The 11,581-nt window shown below is 45.1% G+C and overlaps 1 protein-coding gene across 6 annotated transcripts in view; it reads right to left on the minus strand.

The window, feature by feature from the left end:
* The window catches only part of lef1 (lymphoid enhancer-binding factor 1), a 164,222-nt gene extending 161,279 nt beyond the window's left edge, over positions 1–2,943 (minus strand). The window contains exons 1-3 of one of the 6 annotated variants that reach the window (XM_087979973.1): positions 2,283–2,943; positions 1,592–1,658; positions 1,232–1,368 (exon numbers count right to left, since the gene is read on the minus strand). In XM_087979973.1, coding sequence (XP_087836099.1) covers positions 1,232–1,368; positions 1,592–1,658; positions 2,283–2,504 — 426 coding nt within the window. In that variant the 5' untranslated portion in view covers positions 2,505–2,943. The remainder of the gene's footprint in view (positions 1–1,231; positions 1,369–1,591; positions 1,659–2,282) is intronic. The other 5 variants (XM_087979974.1, XM_043674327.2, XM_043674329.2 and 2 more) reach the window with 5 other exon arrangements.
* Between the last annotated feature and the right edge of the window lie 8,638 nt (positions 2,944–11,581).

The raw sequence follows: 11,581 nt of genomic DNA on the forward strand, positions 1-11,581 counted from the left end.
AGGAGGACAGAATTAAGGATGATTAAGTTAACGCTATATTAAGACCTCAAAACCTACATGGGCGCATGTCAAAGACAGGCATCAACAAAACCTGTAGGCCCACACTTGTGTCTCAGGCAGGTCTCTTCACAACTGTGGTATAAACCACAGCCAAAATATCATTTTTTTCTAAGGTTTAAACATCATAGCATGCTTTGCACCTGCAGTGAAAGTTTAACCCACATTGGCTCTGGATTGGAACCTTGTAGCCAATTTGCTTTGGAAGAAGCTTTGTGGTTTTTCGGTCAGCATCGCAACATAGGTAACCAATTTCAAACTGCAGATTTACATGACATCAGACCTGTGGTCATATAGCACTGAACTTAAATATTCTATTATAAAGAATACTTTCGTAACCTCCCTTGATTCCATTAAATCTTAAATCCACAGACATTCTCTTTTCCCCTTGGTGTTTTTTAAGTGTAGGATTCCTTCAGGCACATGCAAATAAAACTGCAGTCTGACAATCAGCATGCACTCTCCCAATGACAAACAGCAGAGACTCTGCTCCTAAATCAACAGACCTCTCTCACACCCCTTCCCCCTCAAACCGCCATCCCCTTCTCACCCTGGGGGATGGTGAAGAGACAGAGACAGTAAACAACTGCCCCCACTCGGCACCTTCTCAGTCATGTTTTTAGAAAAAAGCAGGACCCTGCTGGTTTGCACATCTTCTGGCCTGTTTAAACTTAGCGGTTTCAAACTGCCTTGTGTTTATTTGGCGTGCTCTGAGGCGGGTTAGCTTCAAGAGAGAGAGAGAAATCTCTGATCTACCAGAGAGACAAGCTTCTGGAGCTGCTGCTAGTCAAAACAATCCGAGGTACAAGAGAGGTCAAACAACAGCAAAAAAAAATCATGTTCTTCTCTGAATTAGTTTTTAAAATCATTGACAAATAATTTTAACAAAATAAAAGTTGACTGTACTCTGATAGTTTCTTAAAAGGTGACGACGCTTTACTATGGGAAAGCTTAATGCAAGGAGAAATAGGGGTTGAGTCTGTTTAATACCCGACAATTACCTAATACCCCTTGGAACTGTACCTGTGTAACACCTCGGGTATGGTGGGGAGATGGGGTTAAGGGGAAGGAAGGGATTTAATACACTGTTGTTTACTTATGTCCGGCAGTACTCACATTTTCCTGTAAATAATCAATTAACAACAAGCAATACTGATGGAGTCTGGTGACTCACCGTTCTGGGCGCTGGAGGTGAGAGGGAACCGTTGTTCAGGTAAGGGTCGTTGTTCATGTTAGGCACCATGACATAACCTGGCTGGTAGGGGCAGTAAGCCGGACCTTTGAAGATCGCCGTATCCTGTCTCTTCCCTACTGAAGAGGGGGGGGGGGGGTGGGTGGGGGTAGGAAAAAGAAAATGAGGGAAAGGGGATGGGGTTTTAGGGAAGGGCAGGTGGGACGGAGGGACAGGACCCAGAGAGAGGGGATGAAGTTGTGGGAAATGGGGTTAAGAATGGGTGACACCAGAAATTACACACACACACATGAATCAATGAAATGCAAAAGTTGACTCGGAAGAGACGTAGAGTCTGCTCACCCTCCTCGATACTGGTTCTCGCTTTGTCCCGAAAGGGCTCCTCGTTAACTTGTGGCCGTCTGCCTACCTAGAAAGTCAGTAACAAGTAGTTTTCATACGTGTGTGTGTGCTTTTATAAATATACAAAGGGGAGGGAGAGAAGAAAGGGAGATGGAGAGGGGATGACTGTCCGCGGTTTCGCGCTGTCTGTGTGTCTGTATGAGTGTGTGTATCTGTGTGTCTGTCTGGCTGTGTATCTGTGTGTACGTGCTATCTGTGTATCTGTGTGTGTCTGTACCTATATGTGTGTGTATGTCTGTATCTGTCTGTGTGTGCTGTCTCTGTGTGTGTTTCTGTGTCTGTCTGTGTCTATGTTCTGTATATGTGTGTGTATATGTCTGTGTGAGTGCTGTCTGTGTATCTGTGTATGTATGTGTCTGTGTATCCGTCTGTGTGTGTGAGCTATCTGTGTATCTCTATCCGTGTGTATCTGTCTGTGTATCTGTATCTGTGTGTGGGTATCTGTCTGTGTGTGTGGGTATCTGCCTGTGTATCTGTGTGTGTGTGTGGGTACCTGTCTGTGTATCTGTATCTGGGTGGGTGGGTATCTGTATCTGTGTGTGGGGGGGTATCTGTCTGTGTGAGTGCTATCTCGGATGTGTGTGTGTGTGTGTGTCAGACATTACTGTGTGTGATAGCCGGATAAGTTTACCTCCCGTTCGGCCGGGTTACTGCCGCCGCTATTGCTGCTGTCGCTGCCCGCGTTAGTCTCCGTCTCGTTCACCAGCGAGGACTTCAGGTCGGCCAGATCCCTCTCCTCGGTGGCGCTGATCTCCGCCAGGATTTTATCATCCTGCTCCCCTTCGTCCTTGAACGAAATCATCTCGTCGTTGGCTCCGAGCTCCGGGTCGCCACCGCTGTTGAGCTGCGGCATCCCTGCTTTCTGAAGTTTCAGCAGAACCTAATGATGCCTCCCCCTGCTCTTTAGCAATGTTTGGGGGCAAAACGATCTGGAATCTTGAAGGGAGGGGGGGGGGGAACTGACTATTAACAAAAAAAGAAGCCAGTCCTTTTGTTTTGTTACTATAAATCGTTACTTTTCAGAAAGAGGTTTCTGCCTGCTTCAGTGCAAACTATTTGCTCGCCTACTTTCTGCTTTCTGGGGACTGAAGCTAGTTAAAGCAAGCCCAAGAAGACTAGTTGGGAGACAGCAGAGAGTAATGCAGCTCAGGAAAGAGAGAGGAAAAAAAAACAGGCTGGAAGGAGGGAGACTGGGGGAGATCAAAGCCTTGCCGCCAGAGTGATTGACAGCTCTGATCGACAGAGAAAGCTTTACAATTGTCCTTCTGCAACTCCTAATGAGATGCAGAGCAGCCTCTGCAGGCAAGGATCGAGGAGGGATTTTGCACACAGCAAGAATTGCACTCACCCCCATCCTCCCTCCACCCAATCAATGCACAAGAATAATTTAACCCCCCCCCCAAACCCCCCCCACGTTCTGTTTGTGCAGTTACACAGGGTCAGCTAACCCAATCTTTGGATTAAAAAAAAACACACAGATCAAACTGTAAAAAGTACACCAGGGAATTTTAATCAGTAAGCTGATTTAACCCTTTCCCACCCCCAACCCCACTGCCCCAGATTTAAAATTGACTGAAGACCTGGAATAAACGTCCCACGACCCAAGTCAACTTGGCTCTTTAGATCAAAACACAAGATCCAATCAAGTACAGGTACAGTAGGGGTTTCTCTACAGTAATGCCTCCTTGCAAAAAAAAGTTCTGTTTTCAACACACATACAGACAGGAAAATAATATTATGCTTAGACCGGGGAAACATTTCAAAGCAACATTTAAACAGTCCCCACTACAAACGTGCACCCCTCTCTCTGTTTATTATTTATACTCGATTTTGGTCTGAATCTCAGCTGTCCTGAACCGCGTGTAAATAAATATGTTTGAAATCCTGCAACTTCTGCCCGAGATAAAGAAACTTCAGGGAGACCATGGGAAGTAAACATTCTCAGGACGTCCTGAATATGTCAGGCTTAGTAATAATGAGGAAATGCTATCTTTTCTTTATTTTGAATAAAAGTGGTGTCAAAAATGCTTCGCCCTTCTTAATTCATATCACATCTAAGGTTAACACGGGAGATCTAAATGTTCTATCGACAGAAAATGCCTAGTTAGATGCACTTTAATTGCATCAGATACACGGGCAGGGGATGTGGACTTAAAAAGACAGGTCTAACGTGCAGGGCAATATGATTTTCAAAGGGCCAGTACGGGCACGATGGGCCGGATGGCCGCGACTGTCATTGTTAGATTACACTACTCCGTCTGTGTGTCGCGTTTTCCACAACTGATCCTCTAAAAACACGATTTTTAAAACACTACAACCCCGTTGCTGTCCTCTTGAGGTGTAAGACTGTTTAGGAAGAGTTGGGGCATTCCTAAGAATTTCATCAGTTCCTGTGATAGTTTGGCGCTTTATTAAAGAAAGAAGAGGGGGGTGGGTGGGCAGAAGGGAAGGTGGGGAGCGGTGGTGTTGGTTGATGCCAAACCCCATTAGCTTGGAAGCTGCTACTCCAACGCAGCACTCGAGACAGCCAACCTGTTAGACCGAAATGAGTGGGATTGACGCACAGAAAATAAGCGAATTGCAAGTGATAGGGGCACTCAAACTGTCTGATGTGACCGACAGAGCCTCCCTCAGAGTTAAAACACGCAGCATCAACAACTGACAAGACATTTTCCTTCCCCTTGGCGTTTTAGGTGCCGGTGTAGTCTGCAGCGAGCGTGAAGCAGAATTTAATAAACAAAAGGTTCAAATCCCAATCCTACCCTTATGGGTAAGGTCTAAAGTGCGGGGATGGTGGGTCAGCGAGGACAGACAGAATCCGGGAGAGGGGATTGGGTTTAAAAGACGGTGAGCAGTCTTTGATCTGACCGACGAGCACAGAAAGTCAGGGACACAAGTCCCCAGCAACTGAGTGAGTGAGAGAGAGAGAGAGATTTAAAAACAACTTTCAATTCGGTGTGGGAAACTTTCTTTGCTAAAGTCACTTTCATCTTGCCGACGGGAAAACTCCCAATCATGTTTTTTTTGGGATGGGGGGGGGGGGGGAAGAAGTGAAAGCGTGTTAAGGGAGATAAATCACAACTGCCCCGGTTGCTCTCATCATAAGAATGTCAGAGAGAGAGGTTCTGGGTCGGTGTAAATAAATGCAGCCTTGTAGCTGCAGCACAGATTTCTAGGCTGCATATTGCGTGAGAAGAGGGTTAAACACGGGGCTGATTTTTTTTTAAAAAAAGCAGGAGGTGGAGCCGGCCGTGCCTTTGATCTTCCGACGGCCGCTTTCTTCTCTCTGTCCTCCATCCCCCCCGCCACCACCACCACCACCAAACCTCTTGCCTACATTTGGAAAAATGCCGAACCAAAGCGCAGTTATTTCCACGTGTGCTAACCGAGGCTGCACCGCTTCACTTCCGGGTAAGGGGAAAAGGCAGAAAGACGCGAAATGAGACACACAGGGAGATCAAAGGCTTGGGATTTGGACCACAGTATGGAGGGAATCAAGGCTGGAGCGGATCCAGCGTTTTTAAAAGCAACAGAACTTCAGAGGGGGCGTGAATAAAACTCTGAATTTCATAAATCTAAGCTATAGCTTGTCGACATTTCAGATTCAATAAGGAGATCCACTCTAAAATGTTGTATGCTTTTCATCGAGAGCTCTGTTTAAACTGACACATTAACCCTCCACACGTTTTCACTATTATTTTCGAACTCTCTCAACACTTTGTACTTGAGTACTTGCGCATTTTTCGTGTACTTTGCAATCATAATATCAAGCCAGGCGTCTGAAGTGCATGTCAATGTGACACCATTCTACAAGATCATTCAACCCCCCCACCCCAGCTATTATTTCTTTTAAACGTTCCTATGCGCAGCCAATAACTCGCCCTGCTCTCTAAAGCCTGACCATTAGCTATACCGAAAATGTGTTGCTGGAAAAGCGCAGCAGGTCAGGCAGCATCCAAGGAGCAGGAGAATCGACGTTTCGGGCATGAGCCCTTCTTCAGGAATGAGGAAAGTGTGTCCAGCAGGCTAAGATAAAAGGTAGGGAGGAGGGACTTGGGGGGAGGGGCGTTGGAAATGCGATAGGTGGAAAGAGGTCAAGGTGAGGGTGATAGGCTGGAGTGGGGGTGGGGGCGGAGAGGTCAGGAAGAAGATTGCAGGTTAGGAAGGTGGTACTGAGTTCGAGGGATTTGACTGAGACAAGGTGGGGGGAGGGGAAATGAGGAAACTGGAGAAATCTGAGTTCATCCCTTGTGGTTGGAGGGTTCCTAGGCGGAAGATGAGGCGCTCTTCCTCCAACCGTCGTGTTGCTATGGTCTGGCGATGGAGGAGTCCAAGGATCTGCATGCTGTTGGTGAAGTGGGAGGGGGAGTTGAAGTGTTGAGCCACGGGGTGGTTGGGTTGGTTGGTCCGGGTGTCCCAGAGGTGTTCTCTGAAACGTTCCGCAAGTAGGCAGCCTGTCTCCCCAATATAGAGGAGGCCACATCGGGTGCAGCAGATGCAATAAATGATGTGTGTGGAGGTGCAGGTGAATTTGTGGTGGATATCCTCCAAACGGACCACACCACCAGGGATATATTTCCCTCCTCTCCCTCCGTGACTCCCTCGTCAGGTCCACACCCCCCACCAACCCAACCTCCACTCCCGGCACCTTCCCCTGCAACCGCAAGAAATGCAAAACTTGGGCCCACACCTCCCCCCTTACTTCCCTCCAAGGCCCCAAGGGAAACTTCAACCAGTGCAGGAATTAAACCCACGTTATTAGCCTGACCTGGCAGCACATGCCAGCTGTCCACCCAATTGATTCCACCAACCCCAGGAAGGTGAAGAGAAAACATCTCCAGGAACTAATGGCCTGCATCAAAGGAGCTTAAAAGAAATGGCCGCAGAGATAGTCGCCACAATTGTACTCTTCCAGATAAAGGTATTGGTGTCATGGTATTGTAGCTAGATTAGTAATCCATTGCCTGAGGCTAATGTTCTGGGAACATGGGATTGAATCACCACTTGGCATGTGGTGAAATTTAATTCAAAATAAGATGACTTAATGGCAACCATGTAACCACTGTTGATCTTAATAAAAAAGAAATCTGGTTGACTAATGCCCTTTAGTGAGGGAAACCTGTCATCCTTACCCAGTCTGGCCTACATGTGACTCCAGACCCACAGCGATGTGGTTAAATCTTAACTGCACTCTGGGCAACTAATGATGGATGATACATAATATCCCGTGAATGATTTTTTTAAAAATCCTGAAATTGGGGCTAACACATTCACCTAATTAAAGTATTGTTTGGTTAACTAAAAGGAAGAAGAAAAATAAGTGGCTGGTAAACAGTTCCTCATAAGATGCCACAGGGATTTGTGCTATGGACCAGACCAGGCCCCCTCAAAATATTTTAAGAAGGTAGCATATAACCTAACTTTTTCTTATTTTAAAGGTAGATGTGAAGTGTCATGTTTCAGATGTGATGCAGCCAGTCCAACTACTCAACTTTAAGCAGAACACAATTTATTTAAACACTATAGTTAAAATACAAACAAAAGAAAGAGAAATTTAGAATAAGTTAACTATTGGAAAACTTAACTGAATAACAGATACAGTAACTATTACTAATTAACTGCTCCAATATAGCACCAACCCTTGGCAAAAAGGCCAATTCAGACACACATTCTCACTTGCAGTTCTCCAATCCATGAGGGAAAACAAAACATCAAGAGAAAATTCAGAGAAAAAAGCAGCCAGGAGACATTCACTGAAGCTTCCAACTCTTTTCAAACCCGAAAGGCTTCTTATCTTACTGAAGAAACCAAAACCCAGAAATTTGGATCTGAGAGAGCTGGCCACACCCATTCAGGCTGTTAAACAAATCCAAGGTCTCCGAAGCTGTTTACTCAAGTCGTCTTCAATACCCAGTTTGCTACCTCTACCTTACAACCTCCCTTCAAAAAAATATTCAGGACAAAATAACATGTTAAAGTGACAGCATCATCACATTAGTAATAAGGTCCCAACTATTTATAATCTAAAGTAATTGTTCATATGAAGGAACAAAGTGTGGGGTAATTAAATTTGATTATGAAACCCAAGACAGTAGGAAGGTAAATTTTAAAGAGGAGATAGGGAGTCTGCAAATGGATATAGACAGATTAATGGAGTGGGCAAAATATTGTCATTTAGAGTAAACTGTGGGAAAATGTAAATTTTTCTGCTTTGGCAGTAAGAATAGAAAAGCAGTATACCATTTAAATAGAGGAATGTTGTAGAATTCTGTGAGATCTAGTTCTCTTTGTGGATGAATCACAAAAAAGTTAGTTTGCAACTCGATGCATCGGCTAACAGAAAGGTGAATGGAACATTGGCATTTATTGCAAAGGAAATGGCATATAAAATGAGGAGAGTTTTCCTGCAGCTGTACAGGACCTTGGCAGACCAGAGTGTACAATTTTGGTTTCTATTTTGGAAAAAAATCTATCATTGTATTCAAAGCAGTTTAGATAAGGTTCACTTGGCACTTTGGGGGATGAAGGGCTTGTCTGATGAAAAAAATTGAAAAGGTTGAGCATGCACCTATTTGAGTTCAGAAGAATGAGAGGTGATCTAATTGAAAAAATATATGATCTTGGAGGGGCAAAGTGTGGTACTGGAAAAGCACAGCCAGTCAGGCAGCATCCAAAGGAGGAGGAGAATCGACGTTTCAGACATAAGCCCTTCATCAGGAATGAGGCTCCAGCATCTGCAGTCCTCACGTTTTCCTATGGTCTTGGAGGGGACTGGATGAGGTGGATGTTTCCTCCTGTAGAAGAGGCAAGCATGAGAGGACACAGTTTAAAAATCCCTTTTAGGTTAAGATGAGCCGACATGAATATTTCTCTCAGAGATTCAATAGTATTTGGAATTGTCGTCCCCAAAAAACAGTGGAGGGTGGTTCATTGAATTTATTCAAGATGGAGTTAGATAGATTGACAAGGAAGCCACAAGTTATGGCAATCAGATAGAAAAGTGGAATTAAGATCAGAGGCAGTTAGCTATGATCCTGTGTGGTAGAGCAGGTTCAGGGGACTGAATGGCCTCCGCCTGTTCCTATATCCTGTGTTCTCATATTATACCTGTACTCACTGAAATTTAGAAGGGGAAGGGGGTATCTCATAGAAACATATAAAATCCTGATGGGGCTGGACAGGCTAGATGCGGGAAGAATGTTCCCAATGTCAGGGAAGTCCAGAACTAGGGGTCAACGTTTAAGAATAAGGACTGAGATGAGGAGGAATTTCTTCCCTCAGAGAGTCATGAACCTGTGGGATTCTCTGTCACAGAAAGCTGCTGAGGCCAGTTTGTTCAATATATTTAAGAGGGAGCTGGGTGTGGCCCTTGCAGCTAAAGGGATCAAGGGGTATGGAGAGAAAGTGGGAGTGGGATACTGAGATTGCATGATCAAACATGATCATATTGAATGGTGGGGCAGCCTCTAAGGGCTGAATTTCTACGTTTCCATGTAACAGCAGGAGAGTTTGCCAGTTTTTGTCTGTTCACTTAATCTCAGGAAAATATGGTTCAGTGCAACCATCTTCAGCTGCTTCATGAATGACATTCTCTCCATCATTTGCTATAAAAAGATGTGTACTGATACAGTTCCACTCGCTTGTTTCCAGTAATGAAGAGACCCACTGCAGGGCACAGTACCCAAATGCCAGGAGACATTCACAGCACACTAGTGGGTGGACATTGACCTCTTTAACAGTGCCTTCCTTTGATCTTCAATGACATCGACCTGAGCAAGATGTTTATTATTGGTATACTCTGGGTCAGTGATCAGAAGCTGAACGAGACCAATTAGGTCTACACTGTAGTTATAAAAGCAGAAGAGAGTCTGTGTGGTCTGCCACTTCTGGATCATCTCATGGTCTCTCAAAGTCTCCCCAGTGAGTGAGGATTCTGATGGAATACTCATTGTTCGTCTCAGTAGATATCAAAGGCAGAATTGTTGGGACATGCGCAGAGATTTTATGTCGCAGATAGGATAACTTTACTGGGCACTGGGCAAAAACTCAGCTTCCAGATAAAAGTCATTATTGCAACATAGAGTCATAGAGATGTACAGCATGGAAACAGACCCTTCGGTCCAACCCGTCCATGCCGACCAGATATCCCAACCCAATCTAGTCCCACCTGCCAGCACCTGGCCCATATCCCTCCAAACCCTTCGTATTCAAATACCCATCCAAATGCCTTTTAAATGGAATTCATTGGCACAGAGGGCTGTGGGGGCCAAGTCATTGAGTGTACTTAAGGCAGAGATTGACACATTCTTGATTAATAAGGGGATCAAGGGTTAAGGGAGAAAGTAGGAGAATGGGGTAGAGAAACATATCAGCCATGATTGAATGACAGAGTAGACCCAATGTGTTGAATGGCCCAATTCTGCTCTTTTATCTCGTAGTCTTATGGAGTTGTTGGGTGTTGTAGCTTATTTATGTTTTTAGTGTTTGCCTGAGCAGATGTGTGAGAGGCAGTACTACTGTGGTGCCAGGAATTACAATGAAGTGACAGCCATTAACTGCATTTGAGACCTCTGTTGCTTGGCACCTGATCTCCTGTGTGATAGTCTCTGTAAAAGCAATGTTACATTACTAACTCACATACACAGGAGCATGAACCATTGAGCAGACACTAGCTAGTGCCCTGGTGGATCACAGCAGATCATTCATGCTCTTGTGACACTAGAGCTAGATTCTCTTGAGCTGTCCCTGGGTGCTGCCCTCTACAAACATGTCTGTCCACGCTGCCTTTGTCAATCAGGACAGCCAATCGCTGCATCCATAGGGAAAATAATGCCCTTTCTCTCTTGCAGAGAACTTAACTGGATGCATCACTAAAGTTTGATGGCTTCTTTTTTGCCCGGTCCCTGATATCTCCAGTGGCGAGTAGAGTTAATGAACAGAGATAGAGTGGTGCTCCTGGAGTTCAGACAGTGAAGAGCCACCTGGGTGTCTTTTAAAACTGGTGCCCAAGTGTTGGAGCCTGGAAACTTTCGGTGGGATTCAGAACCTTCTGTCCATAAACTTCGGCATTTGAGTCACACGTAAGTATGTAATGAGCTATGAAGAATGTGACTGCATAGAAAAGCATGACCTTCACCCTGAGGAAAGTCCCTTCCACTATTAAACCCACCTCCATACCCAGTTTTTAAAAAGATTAAGAAAATTCCACCCCACATATTATCATGAAGCAGGCTGTTTGTTATATAGCACTCTTACTGAACTCAAAGGTCTACTCAGTTCACTAGTGTTGCACTGTGGCAGTGTGTATAATCTATGCAATGAATGAATAAATGATTAGATTAGATTACTTACAGTGTGGAAACAGGCCCTTCGGCCCAACAAGTCCACACCGCCCCGCCGAAGCGCAACCCACCCATACCCCTACATCTACCACTTACCTAACACTCCGGGCAATTTAGCATGGCCAATTCATCTGACCTGCACATCTTTGGACTGTGGGAGGAGCACCCGGAGGAAACCCACGCAGACACGGGGAGAATGTGCAAACTCCACACAGTCAGTCGCCTGAGGCGGGAATTGAACCCGGGTCTCTGGCACTGTGAGGCAGCAGTGCTAACCACTGTGCCACCGTGCCACCACATGTATGTTACATGTATGTTACAGTGAGTAAAACAGCAAAATATAGTGAAAGGCTTTTTCACTGTTGCCACAATCCAGTGGCATTTTGAATAGTTTGAGAATAAGAACAAAATTGTAGAAAGGTATAGCTTAAAGAGAGTCCGTCAGTCCTGAGCCAGCTCATCATCAACAAGAATCGACATTTCGGGCATAAGCCCTGCTCATGCCCAAAACGTTGATTCTCTTGCTCCTTGGATGCTGATTGACCTGCTGCGCTTTTCCAGCAATACATTTTTCAGCTCTGATCTCCAG

The sequence above is a fragment of the Chiloscyllium plagiosum genome, unplaced genomic scaffold (assembly GCF_037043375.1).
Source record: "Chiloscyllium plagiosum isolate Xiang-an unplaced genomic scaffold, Cpla_swu_hap1 HiC_scaffold_36, whole genome shotgun sequence".
Classification (NCBI taxonomy): Eukaryota; Metazoa; Chordata; class Chondrichthyes; order Orectolobiformes; family Hemiscylliidae; genus Chiloscyllium; species Chiloscyllium plagiosum.